This window comes from Silene latifolia, chromosome 5, assembly GCF_048544455.1.
Source record: "Silene latifolia isolate original U9 population chromosome 5, ASM4854445v1, whole genome shotgun sequence".
NCBI classification, from domain to species: domain Eukaryota; kingdom Viridiplantae; phylum Streptophyta; class Magnoliopsida; order Caryophyllales; family Caryophyllaceae; genus Silene; species Silene latifolia.
The window spans coordinates 40,521,067-40,541,244 of record NC_133530.1 but is presented as its reverse complement, the minus strand read 5'-3'; the positions used below and the strand labels follow the sequence as shown (position 1 = coordinate 40,541,244).

General features: G+C 35.8%; 1 protein-coding gene across 1 annotated transcript; it reads right to left on the bottom strand.

Annotated features, from left to right (window-relative positions):
- Positions 1 to 14,978: 14,978 nt before the first annotated feature.
- LOC141657314 (polyubiquitin 4) lies at positions 14,979 to 16,327 on the bottom strand. The gene has a single exon (XM_074464494.1). The coding sequence runs from the start codon at positions 16,282 to 16,284 to the stop codon at positions 15,127 to 15,129; it is 1,158 nt and encodes a 385-aa protein (XP_074320595.1). The 5' UTR covers positions 16,285 to 16,327; the 3' UTR covers positions 14,979 to 15,126.
- Between the last annotated feature and the right edge of the window lie 3,851 nt (positions 16,328 to 20,178).

Here is a 20,178-nt window from a genome sequence, read left to right as displayed (position 1 = left end):
ACCCGTATTCACTTGACTTGATGACCCAACCTCCGGGTCCTTCTTAATTTTCACAAAAATTAATTCATCATTTTCAATCTTGATAAGCATCTTCCCCATTTGCCCATCACTCATAACATCACACATATCCAACGAACCCAAGCTAGTATTCACTAACACCCCTTTGTGCCTTGAGCACAACCGATAACCACATTCCATAGGGTAAGTGAATCATGCTAGAAGAAGGTCGACGAAGCTTGGTCGAAATAAGGTGAAAACGTTTAAACATTAACCCAACTAGGTTCACCTTCTTATGGGTAGCAATATGATAGATTAAGTATTGTTGGGCTATGGTGAGTTTTCCCCTATCACCCGAGGGATAAATGGAGCGACAAAGCATATTAAAAATGATACGGAGAGGAGGGGGCATTTGGGTGTTACTCACGGGTCCAGGAGAAACAGTTTTGGGACACACGACTTGGGCGACATTAAGTGGTGAGGCATAAGGTAAAGCTACCCAAGTTTCGGAGGGGAGTTTGTCGTATCCTCCGACAGGAATATTAAGAGCAGTAGCGAAATCAGATTGAGACAATTTAAGGGGCTTACCGTTCACCTTAGCCGTAAGAGTTTCACCCGACTTATCAACCCGAACAGTTGCAAAGAACTGAATCACTTCGCTCACAAATACCGGCTCACGCATCTCCAATAACTTCTCCCAACCTTGAGCTAAAACCATATCACGGACTGTGTGAAAAGCAGGCGGCTCGAACCATGTTTGGTTGTAAACCCGAGGAGAGTGAATTGCTTTGATGTTCATCAACCTCTCACAATTTTTGTAAATGGAGGTAGGGAGGTCGATACTCTCAAGGTGATCCCAAACAATGGCCAAGTCCCATTTTGGGGTTAGGGAGACCGGATCAGAGGGAGAAAGATACACAAGCTTTTTCTTCAAAGGTTTCGATTTTTTCAGGGGAGGTTCACTCGGATTTTCAATTGGGGTATCAACAATCGGGTTATCAACATTACTCTGCTCGATAGTTTCTGAAATTGGGGGTAATTGGGATGAGGAGGCTTTTTCCTTTCTTTTGTTGTTCTTTTTCGCCGGAGTCGGGTCAGACTCGCCGGACTTCGACGGATTTTCATTTAAATCAAATTCGGTTTCATCTTCAACATCTTCAACCAATACTGTAACCGGTTCAGAGGAGGAGCTCGGAACAGTGGAGCTTTTCTTCCGACCACCACGTGTGCGTCGTCCTACCATTGTGGAGATGGGAATGTCGTCGGATGATGGTGGATCAGTGGGGTTCAATGATGGTTGAGGGTTTGGTGTATCTGGGTTTGATGAAGGGGTCGAGTTTGAGGTTTGAGGTGGGAATGCATAGGATGTTTTGGTTGGGGTCATTGTTGGAGTAGTTGATGTCGGTGGGTTGGATGTGACAGGTGGTGAGGTAACTTTTGTGGGTTTGATGGGTATGGTTGTGTTGAAAGAAGTTTTTACCATTGTGGGTTAAGGTAGATTAGATATTAGATATGAGGGAGTTGTGGATTTGGGAGATGAAGGGTTAGTGGATTAGGTTATTTGGACGGGTAGGTGTAGGTGATGGGTTGAGGGAATTAATGGCCCATTTAATGAGGTAGGAGAGGTGGTTGGCCCAACTAAACAAATTTAATCACTCGAAATAAAAACGCAAGGTAGCATATAATAAACGTAAATTTAGATATGAGGTTGAGTGATTACCGACTCACAAATACGGTGTCAATTTTTGGTCTAAACATGAAGTCAATGCACTTAGAACACTTAATAACATATATCCAATTTTAATTTAATCAATTAAGGAATTTTGTAAAACTCACAATAAAATCACAAGCTATTAATTAACCCAATTTCTAGTCTAAATTTCTCAAAATGTTCTCTTGCAAGTGGCTTAGTAAAAATATCGGCAATTTGATTTTTGGTCTTACAAAAGATAAGCTTAATATGTCCTTTTTCCACATGATCACGAATAAAATGGTGACGAATATCAATATGTTTGGTTTTAGAGTGTTGAATAGGATTTTTGGAAATATTTATTGCACTCGTATTATCACACATTAAAGGAATGGAGTCAAAAATAATACCAAAATCCAAGAGTTGTTGTTTTACCCAAAGGAGTTGAGAACAACAATGTGCCGCACTAACGTACTCACTTTCGGCCGTAGAAAGAGCTACCGTGTTTTGTTTCTTTGAGGCCCAAGAGGTCAAGCAAGGACCCAAGAACGTTGCAATTCCGGATGTACTCTTTCTATCTACCGTGCACCCCGCATAGTCCGCGTCCGAAAAGCCTATAAGATCAAAAGGACAATGTAAAGGGTACCATAGGTAAAGATTTTGTGTTCCAATCAAATACCGAAGAATTCGTTTAACGGCTTTGAAATGTGATTCTTTCGGATTTGCTTGGAACCTAGCACATAAACACACGCTAAAGAGAATGTCGGGACGACTTGCGGTCAAGTAAAGAAGTGAGCCTATCATACCTCTATACACCTTATCACTAACATTCTTACCGAGTTCATCCTTGTCCAATTTGGACCCGGCTACCATAGGTGTATCATGAGGCTTACCATTAGTCATCCCAAATTTCTTAAGCATTTCCTTAATATACTTTTGTTGATGGATCATGATTCCATCCTTTGATTGCTTAATTTGGAGCCCAAGGAAGAATCCTAGCTCACCCATCATGCTCATTTCAAACTCCGATTTCATTAGTTCCGAAAAATATAAGTAAAGGAGTTCATTTGTTGCACCAAATATAATGTCATCAACATATACTTGTACAACCAACAGTTCACGGATCTGTTGCTTCAAGAACAATGTTTTGTCAACAGAGCCTCTTTTAAAACCATTTTCAATAAGAAATTTAGACAATCTATCATACCAACATCTTGGTGCTTGTTTTAAACCATAAAGAGCTTTGTCTAATTTGAAAACATGGTTAGGCAAATCATTGTTCTCAAAACCCGGTGGTTGCTCTACAAAGACATCTTCTTCCAAATATCCATTTAAGAAAGCGGTTTTGACATCCATTTGGAAGAGTTTAATGCCTTTGTGAGCCGCAAAAGCTATAAGCAATCGTATGGCCTCAAGTCTAGCTACCGGTGCATAGGTTTCATCGTAATCAATACCCTCTTGTTGGTTATAACCTTGCACCACTAGTCTAGCCTTGTTCCTTACAATTTCTCCCGAGTCATCAAGCTTGTTGCGAAAGACCCACCTAGTACCAATGACGGTGCGATTAGGCGGTCTAGGGACTAAGTGCCATACCTCATTTCTTTTGAATTGATTGAGCTCATCTTGCATGGCAAGCACCCAATTTGCATCGATCAGGGCGATGTTACATTTGAAGGCTCAATTTGGGATAGGAAGGCATTATGGGCACAATACTCATTGAGGTGAGCGAGATTGTTGACGGATGATCTTGTTCGGATTCCCGAGTTGAGATCACTTGTGAGATTAGTGAGTGGATGAGAGCTTTGATGTTTCCACTTCTTTGGAACAATGGTTTCTTGTTCCCCCTCAACAAAGATCGATCACAAAGATCGTTTTTCTATTGGCCTGGAAGGTTCTTCATTCTCACTGCTTTTGGGTTACTTGATTGAGGTGGATGCAACATCGTTGGTCTGTTGCTTCCAGAGAGGAATCAGAAGTACTACGTGTTCCCCCGAGTTGCTTTGCTTTCCTTTGAAGGTGACACAGTCTCGTGTCTGTTGCAATTCATCTTTGGGAGCTTCTTCATCCGTGAACACGAAGTCTTTTCGAACAAGACCAATCTCAAACTCATCATCCTCGTCCTCATCATCATCATCCATGTTTTGTACCTGTCCAAGCACACTAGATTCATCAAAAATGACATGGATGCTTTCTTCAATTGACAAGGTTCGTTTATTGTAAACTTTATAGGCCTTGCTATGATCGGAGTACCCAATAAATACTCCTTCATCACTACGTGGATCGAACTTACCCAAGTTGTTTTTACCATTGTTGTGAACAAAGCATTTGCTTCCAAAACATCTAAAATATGAAATGTTGGGTTTTCTTCCACGTAACGATTCATAGGGAGTTTTATTTAATATACTCCTTATCATGACACGATTATGAATGTAGCAAGCGGTATTTACCGCTTCGGCCCAAAAATTCTTAGGCAACTTACTAGATAATAACATTGTTCTAGCCATTCCTTCAAGGGTTCTATTCATCCTTTCAACCACACCATTTTGTTGTGGGGTTCTAGGAGCCGAGAAGTTATGGTCTACACCATTGTCATCACAATAAGCACCAAATGATGAGTTTTCGAATTCGGTTCTCATTGAAACAAGTTTTAAACCAAGTTTATTTTGAATCTTTCTTAACCAAATTAGAAACTCATCAAATGTCTCATCCTTAGAGCTTAGGAAGAGTGCCTAAACGAACCTAGAGTAATCATCAACAATGACACACACATAACGACTACCACCTCTACTTCTAGTTCTCATTGGTCCACATAAGTCGATATGTAACAATTGCAAAGGTTGAGATGTACTCATAATTCTTTTGGATTTAAAGGAACTTTTAACATGTTTTCCTCTAGCACATTCATCACATACTTTATCAAAATCAAACTTTATATTAGGAATGCCTTCAACTAAGTCAAGTCTTTTAAGGGTATTAAGAGTTTTTGTACTAACATGACCAAACCTTTTATGCCATAACCAAGGATCATTGTTCATTACACTCATGCAAGACATGGTGTGACCGGATAGAGAGTTCAAATTAGTTAAATAAACATCTTTGACACGTCTTCCTTCGAGTATTAGTTCATTAGTAGTGGCATCAAAAATTCGACACATATTGGCACGAAATTCAACAACATTACCCTTATCACAAAGTTGAGAAATGCTAAGGAGATTATGCTTCAAACCTTTGACAAGCCGCACATTGTCGACACAAAGTAAGGATGACTTACCAACTTTTCCAATACCAATTACTTCACCTTTCTTGTTGTCACCAAACCTTACCGTGCCACCATCATACGCTTTAAGTGAGAGGAATTGGCTTCTATCACCCGTCATGTGACGAGAGCATCCACTATCCAAGTACCAATTGCGGCCGCCTCTCACCAAGCCCTACACAAGATTAGTTTTTGAGTTTAGGAACCCAAATGAATTTGGGTCCCTTTTTGTGATCAACATAACTTGTGGTGTCTTTCTTAATGTTCATTTCTTTTAATGTTTTGGTGTTCTTATCAATGTCATCAAATCGTTTTGTACATCCATTGAAAACATGACCATTGTCACCACAATAATTGCAAATGATGTATTCGGGAAGACCTACATACTTCCTTCCTCTAAAATCGTTTTTAGGCTTCGGATGCAACAACAAACCCCGACTGTTCCATTTGAACCCCAAACCAAAGAGATTTATCACATTTCTCGGTTTGATTCGTGAGGAAGTTTAACACGGTTTGACTTCCTTCCCATTTTTCAGTGATGTTCTTAGCATTAACAAGTTCATTGGTCAAGTCATTGACACGTGAGAGAAGATGCAAATTCTTTTCCTTTTCTCTTTTAAGTTCATCATTGTTAACACTTTCTATGGACAATCTCTTCTCAACAATGAAGTCATGGGTGTGATTGTTGAGTTTAGACACGAGATATATGATTCTTTCTTTGGACTCTTCATATTTAGATGTCATCTCGTCAAGTCTTTTGCTTAGATCAACGACTTCATCGGATCTATGGTGAGGAGAAGAGCTAGAAGTGCTACATTCGGGCATACCTTTTTGAAAGAAGGTAAGCCTATCATGGAGATCTTCTATTTCATTTTTGAGACAAACAACCTCACTCTTAAGACACTCATTTTCATTTTCCAACCATTCACCTTTTCTTTTAAACTTGTCTAAATCGTGGTCAGAAGCAACAGTCTTAGACACTGTTTCTCTTAAGTCTACAACTTCAACTACAAGGTCATAGATCTCATTTTCAAGATCATCTTTGACCTTCAAAAGATCATCACGTTCCTTGGTTAGTGAGGAAACTTGCAACACCAAGGTAGTGTTGACATTTTCAAGGTCAGAGACGTCCGTGGGTGTCGACCTAAGACGCTCTAGTTCTTTAGTCAAATGTTTGTTTAACTTGTTGACTCTTTTAACTTCATTATATGCTTCAGATGTGACAGTGACGCAGTCTGTTGCTTTTAGTTCATTTTTCAGATTAAAGTTCTCTTGAGCAATTTCCTCAATCTCATTTTGCATTATATCAAGCTTATTAGTTTGAGACCGACACTTATCAAAAAGTTGGTCAAGAAGCTTACATACTTTCTCTTTGGAGTAAGTTCTAGCCTTGGCCTTTAGATGATTTACCTCGTTGTCGGAATTGGAGTCGGAATCGTCGGGGTTAGCCATGAGGCATCTTAAATTTTCAAATTTTGAGGTTTTTGAGACTTTTTCTTTATCATGATTTGCAAGACACATTTTAGCCTCAAGTTCCTCCTCGATGAGTTCCTCATCTTCCTCGGAGTCGGACATTCCCCATATAGCACTCATGACTCTATGTTTATAGTCCTTTTTAACCTTTTCTCTTCTTTCCTTAGATTTGATTTCTTCCCACTTGGGACATTCTTTAATTTGATGAGTTTTATCACCACATTTAAAGCATCCCACGGTGGAAGTAGGTCGTCTCTTAGGAAAGCGTTTTTTCGAGTAATTATTAGTGAACCCTTTGTTTCCTTGTCCATTGACCAACCCGGCTAAGTTCCTTGTGAACATAGCAAACTCGTCTTCCTCCTCATCTTCTTCATCACTTGGAGAAGATGTGAGGGCGAGACTCTTTCCCTTTGATGACTCACTAGAATGCTTATCGAGGTTAAACTCGTGAGCCATTAGTGATCCCATTAGTTCATGAAGAGATAGGGTTGACAAGTCTTTAGCTTCCTCTATGGCGGTGACTTTAGGTTGCCACTTAGGAGTTAGACTACGAAGGATTTTTCGAATGGTGTCCTCGGACTCGAAATTCCTTCCTAGACTTTTAAGCTCATTAATAATACAAGAAAAACGAGAAGAAAAACTATTTAAAGACTCGTCCTTTGACATTCTAAACATTTCATATTGTTGCATGAGAAGGTCAATACGGTGTTTTCTTACTTGGGACGTCCCTTCATATGCAAGTACAAGGGAATCCCAAATAGATTTTGCCGTAGGACACCCGGAGATTCGACTAACTTCCCCCTCACCAACACAACGTTGAAGAATCGACATTGCTTTGGAATTCTTTTCGGCAAGCTTGAAGTCGTTCTCATTGTAATTTCTTTCCTCTTTTGTCTTGGTGAAACCGTTAAGAATATCGGTTTCCTCAATGACAAGAGGTCCATTTTGGATGATGTTCCAACATTGACAATCGATACTTTTGATGTAATGTTCCATTTTGAGTTTCCACCAACCAAAATTCGAACCGGTAAAGACCGGGATCTTGGAGTGTTTCTCGGAATCCATTACCCACGAATCAAACTCTAAGGCGGTTAGCCTCGATCAAGAGCACGAGGCTCTGATACCAATTGTTGAGTTTATGGATTCAAGTACCTAAGAGGGGGAGGGGGTGAATTAGGTACTATTTTAAAAATTTATAACTTCAACTTTATTGAATTAAAGTGAGTTACAAGAACAAAAGAGATGAGAGGATACTTTGAAGAATATTGAAAGATTGAACAAGTATCACTATGAATGTTTGCTGAAGTATGAAAGCAACAATCGTTTCCGATCAGTATCTATTTGTCTCGGTTTGTGAAATATGACTGCAGACCAAATGCGACAAAGATGATGAACTCGTTGCTTCTAAGTTTAAGCGAAACAAAACAAACTAACAAAGTATAAAGCAGCGGAAATAAAGTAAGCACTTGAACACGAGATTTTTGAATTGGTTCGGCAAGAAACTCAAGTGCCTACGTCCAATCTACTTTTTTTTATTACTTTCCTTTAGTGATCTACTCCGACAACTAAAAGACCCTTGTAATAAAAGACGCCAACCTACTCCGGTTGCAAAGCTAGTACAAGAACTACTCCGTTCTTATGACAAGCTAACTCGCAATCTACTCCGATTGCCAAGAGTTAAAGGACTACTCCGTCCTAGAACTCAACAACTCACAACCTACTCCGGTTGTCAAGAGTTAAAGACTACTCCGTCCTAAACTCTACTAACACACTTAGAATGTTATAGGATCAAGTTTCCACTAACACATTCTTAACAAAGAATAGAGGTGGACAACTTTTACAAGATCAACAATTCTTAAGCAAGAGAGTTTAGTATAGAAAAGCAACAAGAGCCACGATCAGTAACAACTTGAAGACACTTGAAGACTTTTAAAGGATTTTGCAAATAAAACACGATTTTAAGCTTTAAAAACAATTTGCAAACATGAAAGAATTATTTCGAAAAAGTCTTGGGATTTAATGAAGGAGGGACACGGTTTATATAGAGGAGGTGAGTGAAGGGGGTTGCTAGGGTTTTGAAGGGTCAAAGACCTCACATGTGAAGGGCAATAGCAACCACCCAAAACTTGCACCAAAGAGGCCTCTTTTGCAAAGGTAAGAATAGAGAAAGATGGTTTGAAAAATAACCTTAAAAGCTCATGCAAATTCAGAAAACAAAGAGAGAAAAGACAAGTCACATGATGACAAGTTGACACTAAAATGGCAAAAGGCATTCTTTGTTTTCTTAAAGAATCAAAGGATTGAATTTGCATAAAGAGGAAACATTTTGAAAATAATTCAAACCACTTTTTATTGAATACCATCTCCTTAATAAAATCTGATTTTTTTATCTTTGAAACAATAAAGGTTACGTGAAAGCATTTGAAAGATAAAAAGGGGTCTTCAAGTTTTTACGAGTTGTGGCATAATCCAAACAGCTGTTTGCGTGTGAAAGCAAAGAATCGTCTGATCGCTTTATTACTCTAATATACTCTACTTTCTTGCTTGTACATTAGATGATACTTGACTTATTACAATGGGATTAATAACAACTTCAACACTTCTTAATCCATGCTTGATATGATCGTATATCCTGAAAAGGTAAACTAAGATGACAGAAATCAAATGGGCATGTTATCATCAACATAAGGAACCCAACAAGGTATTGTTGGTGTTATTGTTGGTGTTTCGAATGAAGTCGTTCTAGACTCTGGTCAACTACAAATGATTTAGTTCTAGTTTGAATAGACTCAATTTAGAGCTCGTTGCATCAGGACAACAATATACATCACCAATCACTTAAGTTAAAAAGATGGTAAACACTTATCAACCCTTTCGATGCAGTTCAATTGTATTTTTCCACTTTAGCACATTGGTAAGGTTTTCATGCACGAGTGAATTTATGCTTTTTAGAAAGAAGACATGGATTGCAAAAGTAATTTCGGAATTATTGAGCTTCTTTATTTATTGACCGATGACTTTCTAAATGAAGAAGTGTATGTTTTATTTGAGACGTATTTCAATGGTTTAGCAATAGTTGCCAACAATCTGGACACAAGTGTAGCCAGATACATTAATTGAGTAAGTTGAATAACTTCACTTTAATTCAACCAAAAGGAAGATGTTCATTTTTTTAATCGACTGCCAAAGTTGAGAAGATTACAAGATTGATAGCCATACCCATGGGTCACGATTGATTGATTATTATACATTTACAGGGGCGTACACATGTCAAAGAATTGCGTACGACAGTAGTGATGTAAATTTTGTTCATACAGCTAAATAAAGTGTTGTGGTATAACACTCCTTAAGTCCTTATACTCCATATGACAACATATTTTAATCATCAAATAGAGCTAGAAGCTCACAGTCCTACACTCGTTACTTGAAATTGGAAGACGGTAATATGATTGTTCTTTATGGCATTATTGGCATGTCGGCAGTGGCGGATAGCAGAGGCGCTCGTCCCGGCTGGAAAATGAAAATCCCGCAAGTTTTAGTTAAAATCTCGCAAGATTGACATAGGACGAGATACATGATGGTGGTGGTGAAAGGTGAAAATATATTTTCAGTTTAATACGGAGTACAAAATCATAGCGATGTCAAAATTAAACACGATTTATACAAAAATGAACATCCTCCAGACGGTCTCCGTTCGATTCTTCGTGAAGACATTTTAGGAGTAGCCATACCTCGTCTAGTTACTAGTTAATTTTGTTGTTGTATCGGGGCTTTGCCCCTCTTTTGCACCAAAAAAAAAAAAAAAATACTGCCATAACATTTGCTAATACATTAGAATTGGTATCCACTATCCCGTAATCCAAATAAAGGATTTCTTTAAAAAATGAAATTTATATTAAATTTTTCGTACACGAATACCGTTGTGAAAAGAAAGTATAAGCATCTTCTTGAAACGGTTAAAACTCTCATTTTCCAAGCCAAATTACCAAGAAAAAACCAAGGAGATTTCATCCTCATCGCCAATTATTATGCCTTATTTTTTTCTTTTACTTAATTTGGTTAAGTTTAATTAAGCTTCTTTCAAATCAATTTACGTAAGTTTACCTTAGATTTATCAACATTAAATTAATCTATAAATGACGTAAAAAGTTAATTAAAATTGCGTAAGACAAAATATGTCATATGGCACCACAATAGGAAGTACCCAAATGTTGGAGATACAGGAGACCCTATCATCAAATCATACATAATTAAGTAGTAGCAAATCATGTTAGACATTTAATTAACACCACTATACTAATTGAAAGGGGGCAGCTTAATTAAAACTCTTGTCTTAGTGGACAATAGACATCTCATTTTCATAGCTTCAGATTGGATAATTACACATGCGTCTCCATAATCTAACCAATTACTGAATTCAACATTTTTCTTATTCTTATGGCAATGCAAGACTCACACAAGTCTTCTAACTTTGTTTACTTTATTTACATGGATCAGGAGAAGCCTTCAACAAATCGTCAATCTTGTTGATTGGTAAATTTCTTTATTGTGTTTTTTTGTCTTTCATTGTTATATGATCTTGTAGCAACGGTATCGTCCAAGGATTCACATACGTTTATCACTTTATCTCATTTAATACGCATTATTACTCTCTTTCTATTGAGCTGGCCTGTTAGAAAAATCCCTACTTAGAGCCCCTTTTCTAAGTCTTAGGACTTGTTTATTAGCTTTTTTCTCACCTCATTTCAATTTAAATCAGCTCACTTTAATTCAGCGGCAGCTCATTTCAGTTCATAAATGTTTTTCCATGACTGCTTTGATGTTCTATGATTGGTATACCAAGTTTATACATTTAAATTAAATTATGAGGCGTGAAAGTGAAAACAGCAATTGACGTGATACCTTCTTTAAAACTTGAGGCGTACTCCCTCTGTTTTTTTATATATGACTTTCTCACATTTCGAGACACTCCCTTCTCTCTTCAATATCTCTTAAAATATAAGACTAAATATTATGATATGTATACTCATATGAAAGAGTTTTTCGTAAGGAATTTAATGGTACCATTTTTATATTTTTTGAACAAATATATTTTTGTAAATATTAAAGTCAAAGGCTTACCTCGTAAATGCAAAACGTCATATATAAAAAAATGGAGGGAGTATTATTTATCACTTTCCACTTTTTTTTTCAGATGTTCGTATATTTTTTATTATGTAAGGATATGTATTTATTAAACTCGCTTTTGCTTTGAAAAATGTTTTTCCTCTAATGTTATAGTGTAATTTTATCTTGAAAACTGATTCGATAGAGTAATGGCGGAGCCAGGATTTGAGTTTAGGAGGGAAAAATACTGCGAAGGATGTTAAAGATTGAAGCTTAGAGACATCGAAGGGCCTTGACACGAATATTTAGATAAAAGAAAAAACATAATAAATTTCAGACGGGGGACAATTTGTTCCAAAGTTTAATTAAATATGGTACGGAGTAAACAAAAAGCAGTTAAGGCGGGTTTGATTGCTCTTAATCTACGTGTTAAGTTTGTGGTCAGTAAGCTTCATTTAGGCCATGTTTTTTCTGACTTATTTTCAGCTCACTTTAGTTCAACTCAGCTATATTCAGTTCAGTTCAGCTCATCTTTGTTCAGTTCAGTTCAGCTCTCTTAAGTTCAGTCCAGCTCAGCTCAGCTCCATTCAGTTCAGTTCAGCTCCCTTCAGTTCAGCTCCAATAAATTCAGCCAATTTCAATTTTGCGAATCTTAAACTTAATAGTTTTTATTAATATTATATTTTTAATATTTTTAATATTTTTAATATTATTTTTAATATTATTATTATTTTATTTTTATTTTTATTATTATTATTATTATTATTATTATTATTATTATTTATTATTATTATTATTATTATTATTATTATCATCATCATCATCATTAATTTATTATTAATTAATCATCCTCATTATTGTTATTATTATGAATCTTATGGTTATTAAAATCAATAATATTCATATTAATATAATTAATACTATTACTATTATTATTATTAATATGAATATGAATATTAATTAATAATAATATTATTAATAACATTGTTAATTTTAATATTACTATTATTAATACCTAATTATTTTTTCATATACGAATTTTACTCTTTCACACAGACTTTTCATAACGTTCTATTATGTACCTTTTTCACCTCAAATTGAACCAAGTGAACTCTTAAATCAATATTTTTTCCTAAAACTAAATTTAGTCGCTCAAATAACTTAAAACTTACAAGATGGATTCTAATTTTTAAAATAATTAATTAATTTACTTGTTATCAATTATTAATATTATTTGTTGAGTTTGAATTAATCAACCAAATTTTATTTATTTGTTAAAGATGAAATTAGGGTCTGTCGATTTTTATTTATCTAATTAATTAAATTAGGATTGTTGGTGCTTTGTGGTGGCTACCTAATCTGTCAAATTAGGATGATAAACGGCTAGACTTTAAATATCAATCTAGCAAATTGGTGCTCCATTATTTCACCTAATTAGATTGATGGCGAACCGTGGTTCATGGTGGCTACCTAGTTAATCACTCAAATTAGTATAATTATTATTATTATTATTATTATTATTATTATTATATTTAGTAATAATATTAATATTAATATTATTTCAGTTCAATTCAGCTCTAATCAACTTAGTTCAGTTCAACTCAGCTTCATTCAGTTCAGTTCAGCTCAGTTCAGTTCAGCTCCATTCAGTTCAGCTCAGTTCAGTTCAGCTCTAAAAAGCCTATCTTCTTCCTTAGCCAATGTAATCAGGCTATTGTACTGTACTTAAAAGTTGAGGTGAGCCTCTCCACTCAAGTTTTCAGTGAAGTAACTACGTCGTGTTTTCGCGTAAACATAATTTAATCCTAATTATTTATGCAATTATGCAAATGTTTTAGCAGATGATTTGCTAAGGTACATGCATAATGTAAATCCCACTTCTTAAAAGACTTCTTAATTAATTAATTAACGGAGCCTTTCTTATTTTTCAGAAACATTGGTTCTGTTTTCAGTACGGCCATACGAGGTTAACTATGAAATTATGAATGGGTTAAAAGAAGTCATGATCTCCTTACTCTTTGAGTCTTTGAGACATTGGAACAACCCAGAGACTTTTTATTTGGGCTTACCTAAATTAAGCCCAACTATTCCTTTGAATTCACACCATCAATTTTATGCTAGAGTAAAGGCTCGATAATTAGTACGTACTCCTTCTATTCCGTTAATTGTTGTCCTTCGGTTTTGGCACAAGGACCAAGTAAAGAGGAGGAGATTATTAAATGACAAGTAGACCAAATTGTGTGTGTGAATGATCAAATTGCTCATCTAAATTTATTCTTAAATAAAAAGGATAATAATTGACTGAGAGACCCCAAAATAGAATAGGAGAACAAATGACCGGGACAGAGGGAGTAATATTATACAATTAGCGTACATGCACTATTTTATTGCAAAATTCTCGGTTGTGGCTAGACAAGACAAAAGCCTAGGAATTTTTTGGCAAATTGGTGTTTATTAGCAAAATAATTAGGGAGTTGGGGTTGGTTTGAAACTATTTAGATTTATGGTGTCCACGTCATCAGTTTTTATTTTTTTTCCAGTTTTTATGGTAAGCCGCTAAGTTTCTTAGCGGCTTACTATTTTTTTTTATTTTTTTTTTTTGTAAAAAAAAAAAAGTGAATAGTAAAGCCGCTAAGAAACCTAGCGGCTTTACTATTCATTTTTTTTTCAAAAACCGTCACCTTGTAACACTGATGACAGCCTATTCTAGAAATGAATAATCACCAAAGCCGCTAAGTTTCTTAGCGGCTTCCTTATTTCTCTATTTTTCATACACTTATGACATTTATTATCAAAAAAATGACAAAGAGACAAAGCCGCTAAGAAACTTAGCGGCTTTGCCTAAAAATTGGAAAAAAAAATGAAACTGATGACGTGGACACCATAAGTCTAAATAGTTTCAAACCAACCCCAACTCTCTAATTATTTTGCTAATAAACACCAATTTGCCAAAAAATTCAAAGCCTAGAGAATAACAAGTACCCACATAAGTAATACTTAACCCGTCGCGAATTTGTGACGGATATGTCCATCACAAGATAAACTTGCTCAATTTATTGTATTAGCTTGCAGTCTTGCACTACAAATGTTAAATCTACCATGAGATGGTCTTGAATTATAGGGTACCCTAGATAACCTATCTTTCGGACTAGTATTAGGTTCTACAAAATTACCAGGATTCGATACCCTGGCCCAAGTCAAGACTTTCCTATGGGCTACGATCTTTTGGGGTTATTTTCACAGAGACACAGACCACGGCTTCTTCGGGTACGATCATTTTGGGGTTATCTTCACAGACCGGGGGCCGGGACAAGGTAGATTTTGGACAAGTAAAACACAAGAATTCAAATTTTAACTGGTAAAAACACAGGAACAAGAACGACGACATGATCGCAGTTGATACTGTAGAGCAAAGAATACCAAGAAATTCTGATGGATATACCAGCACCACACAAATTAGACATAAATGGGACTTTTATTCACGTAATTGCTTATACGAGATCATGATTTCATAACTTGTCCATGGCTCAGAAAAAAGCAATAGTAACTAAACAGCGAATTAAGAACATCGCACACAAGAAAGAGTAACAAATCCAACACGGGTCTAACAACAGACAACGGAACCACCACGAAGGCGGAGGACAAGGTGGAGCGTGGATTCCTTCTGAATATTATAGTCAGCCAAAGTGCGCCCATCCTCCAACTGCTTCCCTGCAAAGATCAACCTCTGCTGATCTGGAGGGATCCCTTCCTTGTCCTGGATTTTCGTCTTAACATTATCGACAGTGTCCGAACTCTCAACTTCCAGGGTGATGGTCTTCCCGGTAAGAGTTTTCACGAAAATCTGCATCCCGCCTCTCAGACGGAGCACCAAATGGAGGGTGGACTCTTTCTGGATGTTGTAGTCAGCCAGGGTACGGCCATCCTCAAGTTGCTTTCCGGCAAAGATCAGCCTTTGCTGGTCCGGGGGGATACCTTCTTTATCCTGAATCTTGGTTTTGACATTATCAATGGTGTCTGAGCTCTCAACTTCAAGGGTGATGGTTTTCCCGGTCAGCGTTTTGACAAAAATCTGCATACCTCCCCTCAGACGCAGGACAAGATGGAGGGTTGACTCCTTCTGTATGTTATAGTCGGCCAAAGTACGTCCATCCTCCAACTGCTTACCGGCAAAGATAAGCCTTTGCTGGTCTGGTGGGATGCCCTCCTTGTCCTGAATCTTAGTTTTGACATTGTCAATGGTGTCAGAGCTCTCGACCTCAAGAGTAATGGTCTTGCCAGTAAGGGTCTTGACAAAGATCTGCATTCCTCCCCTCAGACGAAGGACAAGATGGAGAGTGGACTCCTTTTGAATGTTGTAATCTGCGAGGGTTCGGCCATCCTCAAGTTGTTTTCCAGCAAAAATCAGCCTTTGCTGATCAGGAGGAATGCCCTCCTTGTCCTGAATCTTGGTTTTGACATTGTCGATAGTGTCAGAGCTTTCGACCTCAAGAGTAATAGTCTTTCCAGTCAGAGTTTTAACAAAAATCTGCATGCCTCCCCTTAAACGAAGTACAAGGTGAAGAGTAGACTCTTTTTGAATGTTGTAATCAGCGAGTGTTCGGCCGTCCTCAAGCTGCTTGCCTGCAAAGATCAGCCTTTGCTGGTCTGGAGGAATGCCCTCCTTATCCTGAATTTTGGTTTTAACATTGTCGATTGTATCAGAACTCTCGACCTCGAGAGTAATGGTCTTGCCTGTAAGGGTCTTTACAAAGATTTGCATCACCTACACATAATCAAAAGCACCAATTTAATACTTAAATTCTCAGAAACCCAAAGCGAACAAATTACAATTATAAAATAAGAAATTGAGTATCAATCAATCAATCAATAAAATTCCCTAATACAAAACAGAATATAATATGAACCATCCATCATTAACAATCAGGTCATACGCTGCTCCCACCGTCTCAGCCATTTATCGATTTAGGTTAATTACTAATGATTAAAAATACGGGAAAGTATACGAGTATCAAATAAAACAACAATTATTTCAATAAAATAACAAAAACACAAATGTTTGCACACTAAAAATCGATCGCCACAAGTATACAACACGATAATTTTTTTAGATGAAATTGAGAGATGTTTGCATTTAGAATATCAGTTTGAACTGGTTTTCAGTTTTTTTGGTGACTAGTATTGGTGCCCGGCTTCGCCCGGGCTACCTCTACTTACCATTAATTTTTTTTTTTTTCATTAAATAAATTACTTAAAGCTGTATAACCCATAAATTTATCAATAATATATTTTTCAATGACATATTCTAAAATTACGATGAAATAAATTTTGAGACATTCACTACTCCCACTATTAATATTTTACTCTTATTAATTTTTTTGGTACATTATTTTACTCTTATTAATGAAACAATAATAATAACATTTCACTACTTTTCCCGGAATCATTGTTACTTTCACTACTCCCGCCGTAATTATTGTTACTATCACTACTGCCGCATTAATATTGATAATTTCACTACTCCCGTCGTAATTATTGTTACTTTCACTATTGTCGTATTAATATTGATTATTTCACTACTCTCGTTGTTGTTTCTATCACTTTCACTAATCTCGCTGATAATATTGTTACTTTTACTATTCAACTGAGTGATTACTATCATATAGCTATATCGTCCAATGTTACTACAATTCTTTTCTTTAATGACGAAATTACTTTTACTACTTAGGCATGCAATTTTAAGAGAATTATATATTTATATTACATATATTACATATATGCGTTAAATCAAATCGAAAGAATTATGCAATATTATAGATTATGGAATCTAACTTGAATTATTTATAACCTACTTATATTATATTTTTGTATTTTAAATAATTAATATCTCTATACATCTAATAAACTATAAAGTTTAATAAAACTGCATAGATTTTAATTTTAATATATAATTTTGTGATGATAATAATTAATACCATAAGTGTGCATTTTTATACTAATTAATTATTTTATTTTAAGGAAATTGACCATCTTCTATTCTTCTATAAATATTTAGGACAATTACCAAGCATCTTCTTTCTTTTAGAAACCTTGAAATTGACCATCTTAATTAATTATTTTATTTTAAGGAAATTGACCATGTTTTAGTCTCTTTCAAATGTTTAGGAAAATTATCAAGCTTCTATCATATTTAATTTTAACCCAAACTATATAATATTTGCATTGAAATCCCTTAATCGGGTCCATCACACGGTGCTAGTGATTTAAAACTATATAGTATAATTAATTTGTATAAATTTCTTTGATTACATTGAAATCCCTTGGTTTCTGGATTTAATATATAGTATTGATTGATTATATTGATAATATTTCATATTAATTAAAATAAATAAAATAGGAAGGTCAACACTCTTAATCCGAATAAATTAATGAATTTTACTTGATTACTTTGTCAACTTTATTCAGAAAATAAATATTATTATATATTATTATATTCACTAAAGGCATAAATCTCGTGGGATTTATATTATCAGATCAAATATGTATTTGTAATAAACTTTCTTATTCATATTTTAACTTAATACATACAAAGTTTAAGCTGATGAAAAATATTTATGGTAAAGATTGCATAAGAAGCAAATTTGCGTAATTTTAGTGTGTAACCGATGAAGGATGATAATTATGGTGATGATTGCATAATAAATTAGACAAGTTTTATGTCATGCGTAATTCGTAGATTAAAGAGATGGATGATTACATAATAATTTTAGGGTGCTGATTTTCGCAGTACACATTTTACTCATCTCATAACACTATTGACAATTATACCCCTCTCATTTTCCCCATCTAATTTTTCTCTAACCTATTTTCTCTAATGTCACTTACCCATAATCTTCTAATTTCATTCTTCTATTGTTCATGAACAAAACATTAGGGTGGTTCGTCGGCCGACTGCCTGCCGACGGTGAGGATATATGTTAAAAGTTAATGCTATGTTAATCATGTACTGATTAATAAATTATTTTGGTGAGCATAAATAATTATTTTTATGTGTATTGATAAATACTACATTGAAAAAAAAAAAAAACAGATCGACACCATTGTTACGTACTACTGTGAATCATAAATATGAACCAATCAAAGCTGGTTTACAAATGGCTGAGTGAGGAGGAGGCTAGCTAATCATATTTCTTCATTCAAAGTTAGGTTTTTGATTATTAATATATCATTTTTTTTATTGTTTTGGTCTACTCCCTGTAACTATGTCGGTAACCAGTACAAGATTACTCGTCGGCCAACCGTTGTTGTTCGACCTGTGCCGGCGAACCGAATTGAAGAATTATATACCTAATCGTCACTCGAATAATCATTCATATTGAAGAATTTTAAAGAGGATGAAGAAGGTTAATGCTTTAACAATAGAGAGAAGGTAGAGAGAATTAGGGTTGATGTTTTTTAGATAAGGGTAGACAAATGGAAAGTTTAGCGTAAAAAGTACTATGCTGAGTAAAAATTGTACAGCGAAAATAAATTGCGTAATTTTAGTGTGTAATTATGGAGATTGTATAATAATACCCTAGATTATTCTAATATAGCGAGGTGTACATTTAACTACAATTTAGTGGGCTTTTATCCATTCTCATTCTCATTCCCAATGATTTAATAATCAAATAAATAGGCCCTATAAGTAGAGCTGATCAAAAGCGGGCTTGGGCCGGACATGGGCCGGGCCTAGCTGCTAAAAAGTGCCCGACGGGCCGTATTTTATAGCCCGAGCCCGCTAAGCGGGCCATTTTCCACTGTCCGTACCCGCCCACTTCAAGAGAGCGGGCCGGCCCGTGGGCCTGACTAAAATAAAATACAAAAATTAGTGTTTTTATTAAAACACGAGTTTGTTATTGCTACATCCCCCTAAATCTTAACAATTATCTTTAAAAGCTTACTCTTAAAAAAGTATACTCATTTTCAAAAGATAAGTTTACTAGATTTTGGAAAAAATACAAGTTTGGCAATGTTCTACTACAAACATCAAAAGTTCATTTTTGCCTCGGTATTTGCGCGGCACCGTTAGCGGTTACATACACTTCTGTGTAAGTACTTGAAAAGTACTATCTTTATACGACAACCTGTTAGCATGTACAATCTCGGAGAATTTTTATGACAAGTGTAAATACCGACAATCTTCCACTTATACGTAAGGCAAAAGTATTCATTTGCTCTAACTAATTGATTTAGAGTGTAAAAATTGCAAATGAAATGAGCAGAGAACGTCTGAGAATTGAGAGTTTAAGGACTTTTATGAGATTACTAATAATAGCGGGCCTAGCGGGCCGCCCATGGGCAATTTTGTTTAGTCCAAGCCCGTCCATTTATTTTAGCGGGCCTATTTTTCTTGTCCGTCACCCGTTTAATTTTTTATTTTTCTTGTCCAAGCCCGCTATTTTAGCGGGCCGAACGGGCTGGGCCAAACGGGTCGGCCCGCACTTGATCAGCTCTACCTATAAGGATTATGCAACTTAGGCAGGAAAACTACTAAGGGGGTGTTTGGTTGGGACATTTGGAATGGATTGGAATTGATTCCATCCATTCAAGTGTTTGGTTGGCCCCTTTTGGAATAGAGTTTGATACCCAAGGGGTTCTAAATCCATTACAACCC